The sequence below is a fragment of the Lithobates pipiens genome, unplaced genomic scaffold, assembly GCF_037356315.1.
Source record: "Lithobates pipiens isolate NorthernLeopardFrog02 unplaced genomic scaffold, aLitPip1_a1.2 Scaffold_18, whole genome shotgun sequence".
NCBI lineage: Eukaryota > Metazoa > Chordata > Amphibia > Anura > Ranidae > Lithobates > Lithobates pipiens.
This window is the reverse complement of record NW_027507758.1, coordinates 159,022,909-159,042,112: the sequence shown is the minus strand read 5'-3', so window position 1 is coordinate 159,042,112 and position 19,204 is coordinate 159,022,909. Positions and strand designations below refer to the sequence as shown.

The 19,204-nt window shown below is 44.8% G+C and overlaps 1 protein-coding gene across 1 annotated transcript in view; it reads right to left on the bottom strand.

The window, feature by feature from the left end:
* The window catches only part of LOC143987526 (pre-mRNA-splicing regulator WTAP-like), a 94,556-nt gene that overhangs the window by 40,456 nt on the left and 34,896 nt on the right, over positions 1 to 19,204 (bottom strand). Inside the window, exon 7 of the mRNA XM_077486309.1 lies at positions 774 to 901. Within this exon, the coding sequence (XP_077342435.1) occupies positions 774 to 901 (128 nt within the window). The remainder of the gene's footprint in view (positions 1 to 773; positions 902 to 19,204) is intronic.

Genomic DNA, 19,204 nt, shown 5'->3' with positions numbered 1-19,204 from the left:
AAAAATTGTTAGGAAACTTACATACTTACAAGAAATGTTTTTCTAATTATTAGTGGGATCAAACAAACATTTGTTTTCAACCACAGCGACTAGAACATTAAACCACATAGAAATATAAACATATTTCTAACAATGAATGTTCTCATTTTGGAAAGTCAATTCACTCCATAATCAAATATTAAAAGCAAAGGTTTGAAATACTTTCAAATGACATTTAACAATTGAACATATCCATAAGAGTGTTTGTACTAATGTTCGCTCGGATATTCACTAGTGCATGGCCAGCTTTAGGCTCAATGCATGCTAGCGGTTAAAAAAAAAAAAAAAATTAAAAAAAAAAAAAAAAAAAAAAAAAACACGCGCTGCCCCTAGAGTTGTGCGTTTTGCTTGTAGAAGCAACTAATGTTCTCCCAAGATAAGCAAGAGAAGACAGGAGTTTAAAAAAAAAAAAAAAAAAAATTTGTACAGGCAAGGTGTTTCATTAAAATATAAAAGTATACATTTTACAATATAGCACAGAAAATATGCTTCACAGCACTGTATGTTTGCAGCTACAAACTTTTTTTTTTTTTTTTTTTTTTTTTATACTTATAACCCAGCTAGTAAAAAAAAGTCACATTCCACTGGCCTTGTTTTGTAAGGAGTTTGGCAGCTTATCCATGCCACTTCTCCTGTCCAGTTAAATCAACATATAATCCAGTGTTTATAGATGATGTGAGAGTACAAATTTAACTGCCATCAAAATCTTATACAGAAAGACTCAGATTACTAACTGTGCATTCTTGCATCTCCTGTTCCTTAGTGGCCAGCCTCATCACCAATATGTTCTCCCTTCGAGCAGAATCTTGTTGTTGTTGCTTTAGCTTTTCCTCAGACTCTCGAAGTCCAGTCACATCATTAGCTGAAGACAAAAGAAAGGCATGTATCATGCGGGAAAGAAAAATCTAACACTAAAAGTTATAGTTACAATCAACATTTAAAATTGTAGAATTAAAATAGAGGAATCAGGGGAGAAGAAAAAACAAAACAAAAAAAAAAAAAAAAAAACACCACACACACGTCCATCTAGTTCAACCAATAAATCAATTCTGAAACATTTTTGATTTGCATTTTATTGTCTGTTTGCAACAAAGAACAACTCAATTTTTTGATAGTAGATGTTTCATTACAAGAATAGAAAACGGTGTAGATGAATGGAGTAGCAATGATTTTTAAGCTAAAAATAAGATATTTTAGAGATTTAGAGCCCTTGCACACTGCTCTTTACCGTTTTAGGAGGCGCTTCACAGCCACTACCGGGGCGTAGCTATGTCTCAAAGAAGCTGCTTGCAGGACTTTGATGTCCTGCCAACACAGCACAACCCTCGGGCTTTCACACTGGGATTGCGGGGGAGGCATTTTTCAGGAGCTATTTTTAGCGCTAAAACGCCTGAAAAATGCCTTCAGTGTGAAAGAGGTCTTAAAACCCAAGATGTAAAAAAAAAAAAAAAAAAACCACAAACCAAACACGCGCTTCAAATTTTTGACTGGTAAACTGTACATACCCTCCCTCCTCCCATCAATCCTTCCCCCCCCCCCCCCCCCCCAACTATAGGTAGCACAGATGGACAATGATAGGCGGCACTAAAAATGCAGCACTGACTGGTGTCACTGATGGGTAGACTGGCATCAATCCTGCGTTGGGGCTACACTAATGATCAGTGCCCCAATTACCTGTACAGGTCTCTCCTGCGAGGAGATGCCGCTAATCGGCTCTCCGCACCTAATACACCGTCAGTGTAAGGCACGAAGCGCCAATAAATTACACTTCCATATTTACATGTGATCGGCTGTAATTGGACACCACCAATCACATGCGTAAAGAGAAACATCGGCCCTTTACCAAGATCGGGGTCGCGGCTTGGACACAGCATGCCCGCGATAGCTGTGCGAGAGAGAAGACACAGGACATCGTCCCGGGGCGAGACGGGATCCTGCCAGCCATCATTTTACTATACACAGGTGGTGGTTAAAGTGGCTGTCCCCCTTCCCTCCGATCACCTCTCAGAGCTCTCCTCCCTGCATAAGCAACTTAAACTTAAAAGTAGCAGGTTTTTTTTTTTTTATTTAATTTATTTTTAACCACCTAAGCCCCGGACCAATTTGCAGCCAAAAGGACCAGACCCCTGTTTGCTATTCTGCACTGCGTCGCTTTAACTGACAATTGCGTGGTTGTGCGAAGTGGTGCCCAAACAAAATTGGCGTCCTTTTCCCACAAATAGAGCTTTCTCTTGGTGGTATTTGATCACCTCTGCAGTTTATTTTTTGCGCTAACAAAAATAGAGCGACAATTTTGAAAAAAAGAAAATGTAATATTTTTTACTATAATAAATATCACAAAAAAAAAAAAAAAAAAAAAAAAAAAAAAGCCACAAATTTTTCCCCCTCGGTTTAGGCCGATATGTATTCTTCTACATATTTTTGGCAAAAATCACAATTAGCGATTGATTGGTTTGTGCAAAAGTTACAGCGTTTACAAAATAGGGGAAGTTTTATGCCATTTTTATTAATATTTTTTTTACTAGTAATGGCGGCGATCAGCGATTTTTGTGACTACGACATAATGGCGGACACATCGGAATTTTTTGACACATTTTTGGGACCAGTGTCATTTATACAGCAATCAGTGCTATTTAAATGCACTGATTCCTGTGTAAATGACACTGGCAGTGAAGGAGTTAACCACTAGGGGGCAGTGTAGGGGTTATGTATGATATGGGTTTTTTATTGTAGGGGGCGTGGCCTGGCATGTGATGTCACTGATAGTCTTTCACTATAAAAAGGGAACAGATGATCAGTGACAGCCACAGTAGGAAGCACAGGGAGAGGTTTGTTCACACAGACCTCTCCTCGTTCTTCAGCTTTGTGACACGATCGCAGGACACCAGTGGCAATCAGGTCCACTGGTCCCAGGGCCAGGGAGCTCAGGACCGGGTAGGGAGCGCGCCGGCGGCGACGCTCTCCCGACCCACGGCTGGGCACTTAAAGAGCAGCGTACAGGTACGTGCCTGTGCCCAGCCGTGCCATTCTGCCGACGTATATGTGCAGGAGGCGGTCCTTAAGTGGTTAAAGAATCTTACTTCCCTCTGTAAATGCAGCATCAGTCCAATGCTGGATCTGTTCCCCAGCGCCTCTGCTCTGAGAACAGATTGAACATCGCCGATCACTCAGTTCTGACAGTTCCCGAGCAGAGAGCTGCAAACTGTCAGTCACAGCTCTCTGCTCTCATCCCTCCTCGCTCATTGGAGCGCTGAGCTGTGGCGGCCAGCTCAGTCTCTCAGCAGCTCCCTGAGAGGCTGAGCAGGGTGTCAGTACAGGCACTTGGCGGTTCCAGACTCCCATTGTCGGAATGACGCAGTGCCTGGACTGATATCTGACATCGGAGAGCAGACTTCAGTCCACTCTCTGCTGAAAACGGGTCACAGGAGTACAAAACAAATTGCACTCCTGTGATCCATAGACATACAGCCAATCGAGCTTTGGCTTGACTTCTCCTTTAACTTTACGCCGACCAGCCGCCGCAGTTACACTGCGACAACATGGCTCAGCTGCGCAAATCGCTGTCATGGTACGTCAGTACCATTGACAGCCACTAGGGGGCATGCACAATCTCTCCCCCTGAGCCGATGCAAGGGCCCGGCGGTCTCTATCACTCCCGGGAATGCTCAGGGCACACAGAGAACCTGGAACTGAGTGTGTAAACACAGTTTCTGGTTCTCTGAGGGGAGAACTGACAGATCCTCTGTTCATACAGAGTATCAACAGACAATCTATTTTGTATACGCTATAACTTTTGTGCAAACCAATCAATATATGCTTATTGCAGGTTTTTTTTTTTACCAAAAATAAGAATAGGTATCGGCCTAAACTGAGGGAGGAAAAACACTTTTTTTATATCTTTTTTGGGGATATAGCAAAAAAAATTTTTTTTTTTTAATTGTCGCTATTTGGGGGGTGTGTCCAGAGACCGGCGAGAGTGGACGTGTCGCTGCAGTGCTCCACCGTCCACGCTCTTAATCCACGGCCATGCGGATGTCCAGAACAGGGAGAGAACCTTTAAACGCTCCCCATCTGGTGCCTGACGAGGACTGAGAGGATCCATGGGGATATTGTGCGGTTTAGCCGGCCGCCCGAGTCCTTTTTAAGATCGCGGCCGGCTCCTTGCGGCAGATCAAAGCCACCATCTTGGGGCCTACACTCAGGCCCGCCGCGCTAGCCTCCCGGAGTCTGCCGGATGACACGGGGGAAACATCCTGCCAACGCTGAGGCGGCCTACCCCAGAGGGACCCCCGGACAATATATATCCCCCTGCGCTGAGCGGAGACGGGCGGCGGCAGCCTCTACAAGCCTGCGGCCAGCCGCTATCTTTAGGCCTGCTAGACAAGCGCCGGAGACTGCGGGGCCCGGCGCAACAGAGGACTTTTGCCGGGGACTGCAGATGATAGGCTAGACTGCTGAGAGGCCCAGGAGAGGTCCCTACTGCCAGTCGCCGACCACCACATAACAGTGCAAGGGATTCCCGACCTAACACAGGGCTCGACAAAACCCGGGCGCCAGGTCGCATTTGCGACTAGAATTAGCGACCTGGTATCCTATCTCTGTGGACCCCCCCCCCCCCGCCCCGGCCTGATGGCGTCGGGCCGCGCCGCTGCCGGCCAGTAATTGAGCCCCCGGCTTTGAGGCCTTCTGTGATCCTTTGGTTCCTTCTGGAATCTGGCGCCCTCTGGTGGTGGCCGTTGGAATGACAACCAGCAATGTTAATGGAGCCTTGACTCAGAACCCCTGAACATTATATTATAAAAAAAAAAAATATATTATATATATATATATATATATATATATATATATATATATATATATATATATATATATATATATATATATATATATATATATATATATATATATATATATATATTCTTACACCCTAGAGAATAAAATGGTGGTCGTTGCAATACTGTCTGTCACACCGTATTTTCACAGCGGACTTACAAGCACACTTTTTTGGGGAAATTTTTTATTTTATTTTTTTAATTAAAAAATTAACACACAACAGTAAAGTTAGCCCAAATTTTTTTTATATTGTGAAAGATAATGTTATGCCAAGTAAATCGATACCCAACATGTCACACTTCAAAATTGCCCCCGCTCATGGAATGGCGACAAACTTTTACCCTTTAAAATCTCCATAGGCGAAGTTTAATAAATTCTGCAGGTTGCACGTTTTGAGTTACAGAGGTGGTCTAGGGCTAAAATTATTGCTCTCAATCTAGTGATCGTAGCGATACCCCACATGTGAAGCTTTCCTTCTGCACGCAAGCTTGGCGGGACAGGGCACGTTTAAAAAATTTTTTTTCTTATTTTAACCTTTATTTTTTTCACTGTTCTTAAAAAAAAAAAAAAAAAAAAAGTGTGTCACTTTTATTCCTATTACAAGGAATGTAAAAATCCCTTGTAATAGAAAAAAGCATGACATGTCCTCTTATATATGAGATCTGGGGTCAGAGAGACCTCACATCTCATAATTACACTAAAATGCAATTTAAAAAAAATTTGTCATTTGAAAAAAATAAAATAAATAAAATGTCCCTCTAAGCGCTATGGGCAATGACTTGGAGATAGGTGGGGGCGGCACTATCTTCCCCTCACTCGTCTCCATGTCAGACCAGGGACAGGTCCAGATCGCTGTCACGGACCTGGCTCCTAACTTTTTTAGCTGGCTCCTAGATTCCAAGAAAATTTGTCAACCCCTGACCTAACAGGTACTGTGACTTAACATTGCCCTGCCTTCCCCTGTACCTCCTCCCTTCCCAAAACCTACACCCAGGGGCATCTCTCAGTAAGTTTTTCTGGACCCTCTTTCTTGGCCTGTTTAATGACCCCAGTACCTGCTTCCCTGCTGCCATAAACCCAGCTCTCCATCTGCTCAGGCCTCTATATGCCCCCCCCCCCCTGCCCCTGTCAAGACTCAGTCTACCATGACAGGCACACTCTTTGAGGAGTTGTGATACCCCCTGATATGGCAAGCATGTAAACTCGGGGATCTGCCCCCCCCCCTTCCCTGGACTCCTGCTGACCATCCCTAAGCCTTACTACCGCCAGGAGTCGCATCCTCAGCTACTTACAAAAGCCGTGCACCCCATGGGAAAAATTGGAGACCAAAGAAAGACCTACGCCGTAGTGCTCCTTCCCCAGACTTCCTCTACTATGGATCGCTACCTACACAGACCCGCTACCTCAACCCAAAATGGAGGATATTATACGCAAGACCCGCAGGGTCACCATGAGCAGGAGTCGGGTACGTCCACTGACCTTACGTTCACCCCAGAGCAGGGATAGTTTGCCCAGTTGACAGCGGACGTCCTGGACACTAAGCTTCAATCCCTACTCCAGGCCATCACTCTCAATATAGCTCAAGAAGTAGGGAAACTTGCCAAAGAGCTGAGAGGAGAGATTGATCAACTAGGAGGCCGTACAGACACCCTTGAGACTAAGCTTGATGAGCTGGTGAAATATGTCCAAGTTTTGGAGGAAGACAACGCCGCCATTAAACACTCTGTCAGCCAACTCCAAGCACAACAGGAAGACCTTGAAAAACGAGAACGCAGGCAGAACTTACGGATCAGAGGCATTCCTGAAACATTGGATGATAGAGACCGCCGCTCTTATCTCCTGAGCCTGTTTAATGTGGTGGCCCCCAAGATTCCGGATATTGATTGGCGCCTAGACAGGGCACACAGATCCTTAGCTCCCAAACCCCCGGCTGGAGCGAACCCAAGAGATGTGGTGGTTCGGTTCCACTACTTCGATAGCAAAGAAGCGTTAACACTCGCCACCTGTAACCAATTCAGGCTAGACTTTCGAGGATCTAAGATCCAAATTTTTAACCATCTCTCCCCTATTACCCTGGCGAGAAGGAGGAACCTCCGACCATTGACATTACACCTTCAGATCCACAAGGTCTTGTACCGCTGGGGCTTCCCCTTCCGCCTATCTGCATCTCGAGATGGCACACAATATTCTCTTTGTGACCTCCAGGAAAGGGATGCCTTCTTACGCAACCTGGGCCTGCCACCTCTTCCTGACGACGATCCTACACCACTTCCTGCCACCCCTAAACAGTCTGCAATTCCAGGTCGCATTTGGACCCCAGAGAGACAGAAACCACCCAAGACCAACTTCACTCCTCAAAGGAGATTTTTCAGGCCCCCACCCTGAAGTGTTTCGCGCTTGGACAGGGTTCTGTTTCTTCCTACTGTTGGGCCTTCTACTGCTCTTGTTTGGAGGACTATGCCCTAGTGGATGTACCCACCCACTCCCAACACCCATGGGGTGCACCGTTCATTACTACCTTAATTTTCTTTTTTTGTCTTTACTCGCATCATCATCCTGGTTTAACGGACTCCTACCTTACAAGATCATGATGAACCAGGCCCTCTGCATCGGAAGGTGGGGGGGGAGGCCCCCCCGGCTCCCCCCATGTTAGGTGGTCAACATGACCCCCTCATCTGCCCCAGGCCCAGATCTGGGCTTCCTGGAGGCCTTGAACCCTCCAGGTTAATCTTCGGATGTCACTTGGACTCTTGGTTATTTTTTCTTCTCTACGTTTTTTTATTGGCAGCTTTTTTGTTTTTTGTCACTCCACAGCCCCCTTTTGATGCTTACCTCACCAGTATTATTTTTCATAGTTTTTTGCCCCCACTCCTTTTTCTTTTTGAGCGGTGGCCGCTACACCTTAATGACTATAAATGTTTATGTTGCTAATCTACTGTTGTTCTATTTACTAACAGGCTACTTTGTACCTATCCCATGTTCCTTGCACCAGGGAATCTTTTCACCAATATATGCTACGTTTTTATTCATGTGCTTAATTATCGGATTACCTTGTTATAGTGCTGAAATTTTTTACCTGTAATGTAAAAGGTTTAAACTCTGTCCGGAAGAGGTGGCTATCCCTGAAAGAGTTTAAAGCTTCCAAAGCTGATGTTATTCTAGTCCAGGAGGCTTACTTCCGTCCTGGGGGTTCCCTCAAATTTTCCAGTAAACATTTCCCCGATATCTTTTATGGCCTCCGAGCTGTCGGGTAAGGCAGGCGTGGCGATTCTAATTAATCGTTCATGCCCCTTACAAATTAAATCCTCTTACTTGGACCCCATGACAAATTTATTATGCTGGACTGCATGTACCAATCTCCATCCCTTACGATACTTAATGTTTATGCTCCTAACACCGGTCAGGTCCACTTCCTTACCACCGTATTTGACACTTTAGATAGGTTCTCTCAACCCTGCTTGGCGGAGATTTCAATATGACCATGTCCCCCAGTAGAGACAGACATGTTTTGTTCCCATCTAAGACCCTTTCTAACCAAGAATCCCTCTCCAAGTCCTTTCGTTCACTGATCAGAGCTAAACACCTATTAGACATCTGGAGGATTAAACATCCCACACAAAAATACACATTTTATTCCCACCCCCATAAACTTTTCTCTAGATTGGATCATTTTTTTCATCTCCACATCCCTCTTGACATCTGCGATCTCTTCAGAAATTAACCCCGTCTCTTGGTCAGACCACTCCTCTGTACACTTGGAATTATCCCTCTCCTCCGCTTCACCTAGAACTTGTCATTGGCGCCTCAATGAAACTTCTCCGAATCCCTGAAACCAGAGATCTTTTATCCAAGAGTCTTATTGAATATTTTCAGCTTAAGGCTGGGTTCACACCGCCGCGGCAGCGAGAACCGGATGTGATTCGCACTGCACTGCAGTGCAAATCACATCCGATCTCTGTGCGATGCGAGTTCAGCCATACAGATAGTATGGCTGAATTCGCATTGCACCCGCCGCAAACTCGCACGGGACCCTTTTTTTGGTCCGCAGCAGAATCGGATCGCATGGGTGTTCACACCATGCGATCCGATTCCTGTCCGAGTTTGCAGATCGCACTGCGATATGCGGACTGATCTGGGGGTGTCCTTAACATTTCACTGACACTCCCAGCAGTCCGCATAGGGCAGTGTGAACTGCCCGCGGGAGGCTTGCGATGCGGGAAAACGCAGTGGATTTGCGGCGTTCCCGCATCGCTCCGGTGTGAACCTAGCCTAACACTAATAGTCTCTGGGCCCTCAACCCTGTGGGAGGCACACAAGGCTCTCTTTAGAGGACACTGTATTGCCACAGGTTCTCGCCTGAAAAGACGCAGCACATCAACGATCCTCTATTCTTTCCAAACTCCACAAAGCTGAGAGACTTTTGTTTTCATCCCCCACGGTGGCTGGGCTCAGAGACGTAATCTATTTACGCAACCAACTTAGATCACTAGATATGAAAAAAATAGACAAGCCCCTCTTATGGGCTAAACAGAAATTCTACGGGTATTCTAAAAAACCCCACAAGATGCTGGTTAAACTCAAACCTCGATCCTCCCACACATTCCCAGACAACCTGATGGTACCCCCACTTACTGCCCCCTCACAATGTCAAAAGTCTTCGGCGACTTCTATCACAAATTATATAATTGCCTACAATCAGACGCCCATTACAACTTTACACAGGAGAAATTTGATTCCTTTTTTGAATCCCTGCATCTACCCACACTCTCTCCGGATCATCTTTTATCCTTGAACTTAATCTCTCCCGAGGAACTAGCTGGAGTGGTGAAAGATCTCCCTACCCAAAAAGCTCCTGGACCCGATGGCTTGCCGTACTCCTATTATAAAACCTTCCTTCCAATCCTGAGCCCACACCTCATCTCCCTATTTTCCTCCCTATTGAAAGGCACTGAACCTCATCCCCAGTTCCTTCATGCCCACATCTCCATGATCCCAAAGCCTGGAAAGGACCCCTCCCTCCCAGATAACTATAGACCCATTGCTCTGCTCAACTCAGACTACAAAATCTTCACGAAGATTTTAGCTAACAGATTATCCCACTTGATTCCCCAGCTCATACATAAAGACCAAGTGGGTTTTTTAACGGCCAGGCATGCAGTTAATAATACCAGACGCACCATAGATCTAATTGACTTGCTAAACAAAACACGCCCAGTTCTGATATTAGGCCTAGACGCTGAAAAAGCGTTTGACAGGCTTAGTTGGCCCTTTATGTTTGCCACACTTTCCAACTATGGCTTTAAGGGCCCCTTTATTGATGCACTACGTGCCCTATACTCCCGACCCTCCTCACAGGTTCAATTATCCTCCTACCCATCAACTTCTTTCTCTTTAAGCAAATGGTACTAGACAAGGGTGCCCATTGTTCCCCCTACTTTTTATCCTCTGTCTGGAGCCCTTAGCTGCTGCCATTCACATTCACCCTGATATCCGGGGATTACCCTACGCCAAAATTTATATAAGTTATCCCTATTCGCTGACGACATTTTTCTGACGCGGACCCTGACCCTGACCAAACCCCACACCTCCCTTCCTAACCTACATGCCATACTTCAGCAATTCAGCTGTCTCTCAGGTTATAAGATCAACACTAGCAAAACGGACGCTCTCCCTACACTCATCCTGCCCCCCGATCTTATAGCCTTACAGCAAAACTACTCCTATCACTGGCACACTGACTCCCTCAAATACCTGGGAATTAACCTAACCACCTCATATTCAAGCCTATATCAGGCCAATTTTCCCCCACTCTTCCGAGACATTGACCGACTCTTGCGACAATGGGACTTATATCCCATTTCTCTCTTGGGCCGCATCAATGTCTTGAAGATGTCTCATGCCAAGACTCCTCTACCTGTTCGAAACCCTGTTCCAATGTCCCAACTCAAGGCTACACAAAGGTCTTTTCTCAATTTCAATTTCATTTGCCATTACAAAGCCCACAGGATAGCTGGTTCGGTCGTGCTTGCCCCTAGATCCAGGGGTGGACTGGGTGCCCCTGACCTCCTTAAATACTACTTTGCTACCCATCTAAAACCGATTGTTTGGTCACACAGAATGGCATCCAGTATTTGGTCGGAAATTGAGATGGGCATTACTACCCCGGTCCACCCTTGCTCTATGGTTTGGACAAATTTAGACATCTATAACTCAACTCAGGAATTCATGCCTACATCCGATGACGTTTACTCTTTCCACATGGAAGAAATGCTCTCAGCGTTTCTCCCATTCATCCCCATGTCCACCCCTATTAAATGTACTGTTTAATCCTGACATTCCAGATAGCCTATCGTACACCCATATGCTCCCCTGGACACAAGCCAGAATTTCCCCAACTCCGACACATCGTTCACCCTCTCACCCACACACTCCTACCTTTCGAGGATATTCAACGGAAACTCCAGGTCTCAAAGAGCCTATTTTATTCCTACCTCCAAATTAAACACTATTTCAGCTCCAAAACTTCTACCCTTACCCTGGACAAACCTACTGCCTTTGAACTCCTCTGTGCCCAGGGTCCATACCAAACTCATCTCATCTCCGAAATCTATAAATTCCTGCATGAAATCCCTCCTCTCACCACCACAAGCCACTCATATATGCAAAAATGGTCAATGATCGTCAAGCAAACCATTCCTATTCCCCAGTGGCAGAAAATAGGGGAAGTTGCTTCCAAGTCCTCACGGTGTGTAGAACAGAGGGAGACCATATATGAGGTTTTAATGTTCTGGTATAGAACCCCAGAGGTTCTACACAAATACAACCCGGGGGTCTCCCCGATGTGCTGGAGATGCCGGGACAATATTGGCTCCCTTTCTTACATATTTTGGGAATGCTCCATTATTCAACCTTTTTGGTCCACTAGTCACGCATACTTGGAAAATCTTTTTGACACCAACTTCCCTCTAACCCCGACTCACTTTCTACTAGGCTTGCCACTCCCCAGCATCCCCAAACACGCCCAAAAATTGGCTGGTTTTATCCTCCTGGCGGCGAGACGAGCCATACCCCTGAGGTGGCTGTCTCAGTCCCCACCCACCCTTTCACAGGTTCTGCAAACACTGGAGCAGATTCATAGACTGGAGCACCTTACTGCTACTATCCATGACAATCTGCCTTGGTTTTCCAGGATTTGGGACTTGTGGGACCATTCGAACCTTCATCCTGGGATCCCTCCAGCAGTACAGTGCCCTCTTAAATAGCTACGTGGTTGGTTTAACCCCCCTGACTCTGCTAACACTGCTTATTAAAGATTCCATGGTGCCCCCCCCACCCCCCTTCTCCCCCCCTCTCCCCCCCTCCCTGTGGGAATCCCATGGAATGCCTTTGTCTGGTATAGGCGCTCCTGAGACCCCATTGACTCGGGACCTAACGAGTGACTATTCTCACGGTGTGATATTTTAATACACTCAGTCTGCCCACTCTTGGGTTCCTTCCTCGCTCCTCCTTTCCCCTGTAACCTCCTCTCCTCAATTTCTACAAGTATTAAAGTGTAACTCTTTGTGTACAACTGATGACACTGTAACCTGAACTTTACTGGCCTTGGCCTCTATTTCTGTCTCCTCTGCTTATCTTCTCCCGTTCTTTCTTATGATACTGGCAATTATTTGATGTTACTTTTTTCGTTGTATATTTGAAATCATTCAATAAAACATACAATTTAAAAAAAAAAAAAAGCCGAGGTGATCAAATATCACCAAAAGAAATATCCATTTGTGGGGAAAAAGGGACGTCGATTTTGTCTGGGAGCCATGTCACACAACCGTGCAAAGCGATGCAGTGCCAAATCGCAAAAAGTGCTCTGGTCTTGGGGATGAAGTGGTTAAGTTCTCTAAACTCAGACAAGCTTTATAAAAATCTGGATCTTGAACAGATGCAGGGTGAGGGGGGCAAGTTTCAACCCCAAAGCACCGAAGGTCAACATCACTATACAGTAACAATGGGTTACAGTAGTTGAAAACTCTTACATGTACCCAGTGAAGTGACTAACATCAGGTGAAATTCAGATGAAACAAATCCTCCTACATAAGCTGCAACCATTTATCTGCAGCCCTCTGTTCTCTACAGCCTTCTACAACACAATTTACACAGCATCTCTCAGCTCTGAAAAAGCAGGGAGTGGGGATATGAGGTCTAACACTGCAGTGCGAAGTGAGGATCTGAGCCCTGATGGAAGGGACACAGCAGCTGTGGCTGTTAATCACAGGCTGTAGCTCTCCTCCTCCATTACCAATCATCTCTTGGATTCCTGAAAGGCTGTCAGAAGTGACTCATGCAAATAACAGAGGAAAGTTCCCATAAGTAAGTATTTGGCCATCTGCAAAGTAGAGCAAGGACTGGCCAGCGAAGGATCAATTTGACACAACTGGCTTTAACACGTAATGAAATATATTCAAACTAAGAAACGGTTTGCTAGGAATATTTAAAAGCATATATATAATAGTTTGCAGACTTAGCAAGCAGTTCTACCCCTTGAGTATCAAGTGTTGTGTTCTATATCTCGCTTTATCTACACACAAATACCTACAAGCCAAAAGTAACCGAGCACAGACATCTCAATTTCCGTGCATATTGTCCCCACTGGGAGAAGACAGTGATTATTGCCAAGACCCCTTTCACACCACACCGCCCATTGCATCTGCGGTAAAACGCCACTATTTTTAGCGGCGTTTTACCGCCGGATTTGTGGCACATTTTGGCCGCTAGCAGTGCGCTTTTACCCCCCCACTAGCGGCCGTGAAAGGGTTAAAACCACCGGCAATATGCCACAACAGCGGCGTTTTGCTGGCGGTATTACAGTGCTGCCCCATTGGTTTCAATGGGGAGCAGCGGTAAACACACCGCTCCTTCACCGCTCCGCTCCTTCACCGCTCCAAAGAAGCTGCTAGCAGGACTTTTTTCTGATGTCCTGCCAGCGCACCGCTGTAGTGTGAAAGCTCTCGGGCTTTCAAGCTACACAATGGTGCAGCTTCTTTAGGGCGGATTGCAGGCGCCATTTCTAACGCTATAGCACCTGCAAAAGGCCCTGGTGTGAAAGGGGTCTAGCTGCCATAGCAGCCGCTACCGACGCTCATAAAAGAATTTAACAGGCTGGTCGTACCCAAGTTGATCGATCGACCAACTTAGTACATGCAGCCTGCCCATTAACGGTTCGAATTTCGGCAGGTTCCTGCTGAACCAGTTGCGATTATTACAGCGTTTGGCCAGCCTAACAGAAATCACAAATTTTGCATTATATGTGCTACCTTATAGTGGATGTAAACCCTCACATATACCCAGTTTAGTGAACAGCCTCAGATTATACACAGGGATAAAACAAATCTCCCTACATATGTTTTACATGTATATCTGCTGTCTTCAGCTTTATATACTGTTGAAAGTTCAGATTGTGTTAGGAGATTTTCTCTTCCTAGTTAGCATGGCAGTGAAATCTATGCATACAGCCAAGACAGCCGATTGAAGGAAAGGCACACACCCCCTTCTCCTAATAGGTAGAGCCTTTTAGATCTGATGATTGAATAGTTAGGGCTCTGCTAATTTATAGCATCCTCCACAACACAACTCTGGCTGCTATTATCACATGTGATAGAGAACTTGTAAGGAGTTACCAGGCTGATAACAGAAGAATGGAATAGCAGACAGCCTATGGGACAGTGCTTTGAAGATAGATAAAGCACTGCAGATATATGTGCCCAAATTTCATGAATTTACATACACTTTAACCACTTTCAGACCGGACCATTTTGCTGGCTTAAGACCACACCACTATTTTGCGATTTGGCACTGCGTCGCTTTAACTGACAATTGCACGGTCGTGCGACGTGGCTCCCAAACAAAATTGATGTTCTTTTTTCCCCACAAATAGAGCTCTTTTGGTGGCATTTGATCACCCCTGCAATTTTTATTTTTTGCGCTATAAACAAAAATAGAGCGACAATTTTTTGGGGAAAAAAAAAAAACAGCTTTTTTTTACTTTTTGTTATAATAAATATCCTACAAAAATATATATATAAAAAATTTTCCCTCAGTTTAGGCTGATATGTATTCTTCTACATATTTTTGGAAAAAATAAATCACAATAAGCGATTGGTTTGCGCAAAAGTTAGGAGTTTACAAAATAAGAGATAGTTTTATGGGATTTTTACACTTTTACTAGTAATGGCGGCAAACAGCGATTTTTATTGTGACTGCGGCATTATGGCGGACACAGCGGACATTTTTGGGGCCATTGTCATTTATACAGCAATCCGTGCTATATAAATGCAGTGATTCCTGTAAAGGACACTGGCAGTGAAGGGGTTAACCAGGGGATGGCAGTGTAGGTGTTAAGTGTTCCTAGGGGCGTGTTACTAACTGTGGGGGGCTGGGCTTTGTGTTAGTGAACACTGATCTCTGCTCCAATCATATGGAGCAGAGATCAGTGTCACTTATTGCTAGGCAGAACGGGGAGATGCTGTTTACAACGGCATCTCCCTGTTCAGCCTCCCCGTGAGACAATCGCGGGCATCCCCGCGGCGATCGAGTCCGTAGGAGCCGCGACTGGACTCACGGGGGTCCCGACCGGCACGCAATGGCAGGGCGGCATATAGTAATGGACGTACCTTTATGCCAATATGCCTGCCCGTGCCATTCTGCCAACGTACATCGGCGTGCGCCGGTCGAGAAGTGGTTAAGCACATTACACACTCTGCATATGTTTAAATTGGGCTTGCACTGATAGCACTTTTTTTTTTAAAGTACCAATACTTTATTTTCATGCCATGTGACAGTGGCACTAATATGCAGCACCGATGAGGTGTGGACTGCGTCAGTAGTTTAGATTTTTTACAATTTTATTTTTTACATTTTTGTACAATGCTTTCTTTTTTTTATTCTTTCAGGGGGCGTGGACGGTGTCTTTAATTTTATTTATTTTTTACAATTTTGCTTTTAAAATGTTTATTACAAGATTTTTTTTTTTAAATCAACCTTGTTGGGGTGCTTTTGTGAGATGTCAGGGGACCCCGACATCTCCCCCTTTGAGACAGGGAAAGGGAGTAAGGGCAGATTCCCCAGTCCCTTTCTCAGCAGCCTCAGCTGCACTGAAGATGAATGCATTCTTCAGCATTTTACATAATTTCAAGGCACACAAGTCTGTGGGCTCATTCTTACCAGAAGGTGCATCAAGGCACACGTGCTTTTTGTTTGCGGGTACTGTCTTTTAATGGGCTGCTCTTTGCAAGTGAAACACGCACAATAGGTGCAGGCATGATTTTTCAAATCACACAGCACCAAAATGCATGTTACTGTGGTACCATAAATTTTAACAGATGCAAAATGGAGGGGTTGACGGAATTAAATTAAAGTGCAACTTTACCCATAACAACGTGATAAACAATGTTTTTTTAGCAAAAAATGTATATGTGTATATATATATATATATATATATATATATATACACACACACACACACACACACACATATATATATACACACACTCATCAATTAGTGCACGCTGCAAATTGCCTCCAGCATTCCTCCTGTTTCTTCTTGCTAGAGGCTGCCATTTTGCAGAAGCCCAGAGTTGAACAATGGCAATTTAGGCTGTCAGCAGATCGGCCTCTACAAATTCAGCCGTGCTTAAAAATAGAGATCATGCACAAAGCAGGATGAGACAGTATTACTGGATTTTAAACAGCATAGGCACTTATTTTGAATACATAGCTATACAGGCAGGTTACAAAAGGTAGGGTCTGTAGATTTGTTCTTAAGCTGAATTTATTTGGAAGTCAGAACAGGTAAGTTTTTAACTAACTCCAGTCAAATCTTTTTTTTTTTTTTGGATAGCATAGGGAAGGGTTAACACCCCATTAACATTGGTTTTGCAGTCTGTGCCTCTGTTCTGAAGATTTCAACTCACTGTCTCTGTAACAAATGGGTTTTGAAAGTTTTGGGTTGTGGAAACAGAGCAGTGATACAGCTTTAGTGGAGACACCTTTTTCCCATGATAATGCTTACAGGAGAGAATTTCCCTTCCTAGGGTTAGATTTCCTCTCGCTTCCTGTTGTCTCCCTCCATATGCAAGTAGGATGTTTGTAAGCCAGGACCGCCTGTACCTGCAAAAGGCGCCAGCAGAAGTGATCCAGCAGGACTTAATGGCACTCATGTGAATCTTCAAAAAGGATCACATTTTTGTGCAGTGCAGGAAAACACAATTTGAACAAGCCCTAAAATGTTGTTTGTGAAGCGTAGCTCAGCGGCCTGTAGATTGTATATGGTTATATTGGTTCGAGATACTGTCATTCCGAGCTGTCCTGTGTCCTCTGAACACATATTGTCCCATCTCAAGAAGTCTTTTCAGTACTGATCTTGGACTACAGAATAATTAGTCTATGTTGTAAAGTTCTCAGAGTGGAACTGGTTGAATAGTTCAGAAAGATAAGCAGGGTTGACACAACTTAGTCCACCACAGAGCTAAAAACGTATCGATTGTCAAAATTTAGAAATATATATTCTTTTCAATGTTGTATTTCAGTTATTTCTAACCTGCTTCTATTAATTTGAACAATCTTGAAATTTGTAAACTTACTTTGTGAAGTTTCCAACAGATTTACTTCCATGAATTCTGTGATACATTCACTATGCCCTGTTGGTAGGCACAGTTATGTCACAATTCACAGAGCCTGCCTTCTAAACTACAGGAATGTTGAGAGAAAGAGGTCCAGGAGGTGGCACCAGTGCAGGAATCAACTAACAGGCAGCAAGGTACCATAGGAAATGTAGATCTTAAAAACTGAAAGTAAAAAATGGCAGAGGAGAGGCTGTAAAGCATGTAAGAAATCTGGGGAGTTATAGAAAGATGACCAGACAAGCAGCAATCACAATATGAAAGGAGATTTTGCAAGGCAACTCCTTTTGGATTGCCAAATATAGCCGTTTGCCTCACTAATACAATGCTGATATTATAAAAGGAAAACATGTATGCTGTGACAACCTTTGGGGTGCATTTTTAACAGATCACCCTCGTATTTTTCTGTACTTGTTAAAGCAGTTTTTACAGGCACCCAGTTTCCACTTCCTCCCCTGGCGCCGGATCACCTCTCCCCCCTCCCTGCAATCTTCTGGGACACATCACAGGTCCCAGAAGATTGCCCGGCCATTCACAGCGCGGTTCGCGCAAACGCAATGTTATTTTGAAAAAAGTCAGCATCTACACTTCTGTAGTTGAATTTTAAATGGGTGGAACTCCACTTTATAAAAGGTATAAAAAATAAATAAAAAATGGGGAATTGTGCATGTATTGCAGAGAAGTACTGCATACGTTTTTGTTAATTTTATTTTGACATAAGCTTTTAGCAATACAGCACAGTCATGTACTTGCTCCATTGTTGTCTAGTCACATTTTTGGTGCAGCAGTGGACTGATAAGATAACCTCTAGCTCTCCTATCAGCAGGCTCTGTGCCAGCACATGTGAATGCAGCAGAGCTTTACTGGTACAGAATACTGTCCAGCTAAAAATAATGACCCTGCACCTATAAAAGCTCTTCTGTACAAAAGATTACAAGAGGCAGACATTAAAGGGGTTGTAACCAAGGTTTTTCACCAAAATGCATTCTATGCATTAAGGTGAAAAACCTCCTGTGATGCAGCTCCCCCCTAGAGACCCCCCTTTTACTTACCCTAACCTGGTCTTTCCAGCGACCAGCTCCAGCCGGTGTCTTGGGTTCCGATTGGATAGATTGACAGCGGGAGCCAATAGCTGCGCTGCTGTCAATCAAATAGAATGACGTGGAGCCACAGCAGGACATGGGAACATGCCTGCATGAGTGCCCCGAGGGAGAGCGGCTCTCCAAGGGGGCACTCAAGAGAGGAAGAACCAGGAGTGCCACTTGAGGGACCCCAGAAGAGGAGGGTAGGGGCCACTATGTGCACAACCCTTGCACAGAGGAGGCAAGTATGACATGTTTGTTATTTAACCCCTTAGCTCCAACCGTATGCATATAAGCGGCCTCGGCTTTAAGGGGTTATACCGGGATGCCGCCTGCGGTACAGTTTTTTTTTTTTAGAGCGGGTGGTCGGCTCGTTAGGATAACAACCGGTGTGGCTAAAAGCTGCTCGGCTGTTAGCCCGAAGGCATGAGAGGGCACGTCATCCCCTCCCGCCGCTATTCCCCTCCCTCATGGTGCCAATCATTGAAAATTGATCACACCCGAAGTACTGATGGCTCATCCAATTTCTCGAGGCCCTGAAATGTCAGGAAAAGACAAATACCCCCCAACTTTTTGGAAAGT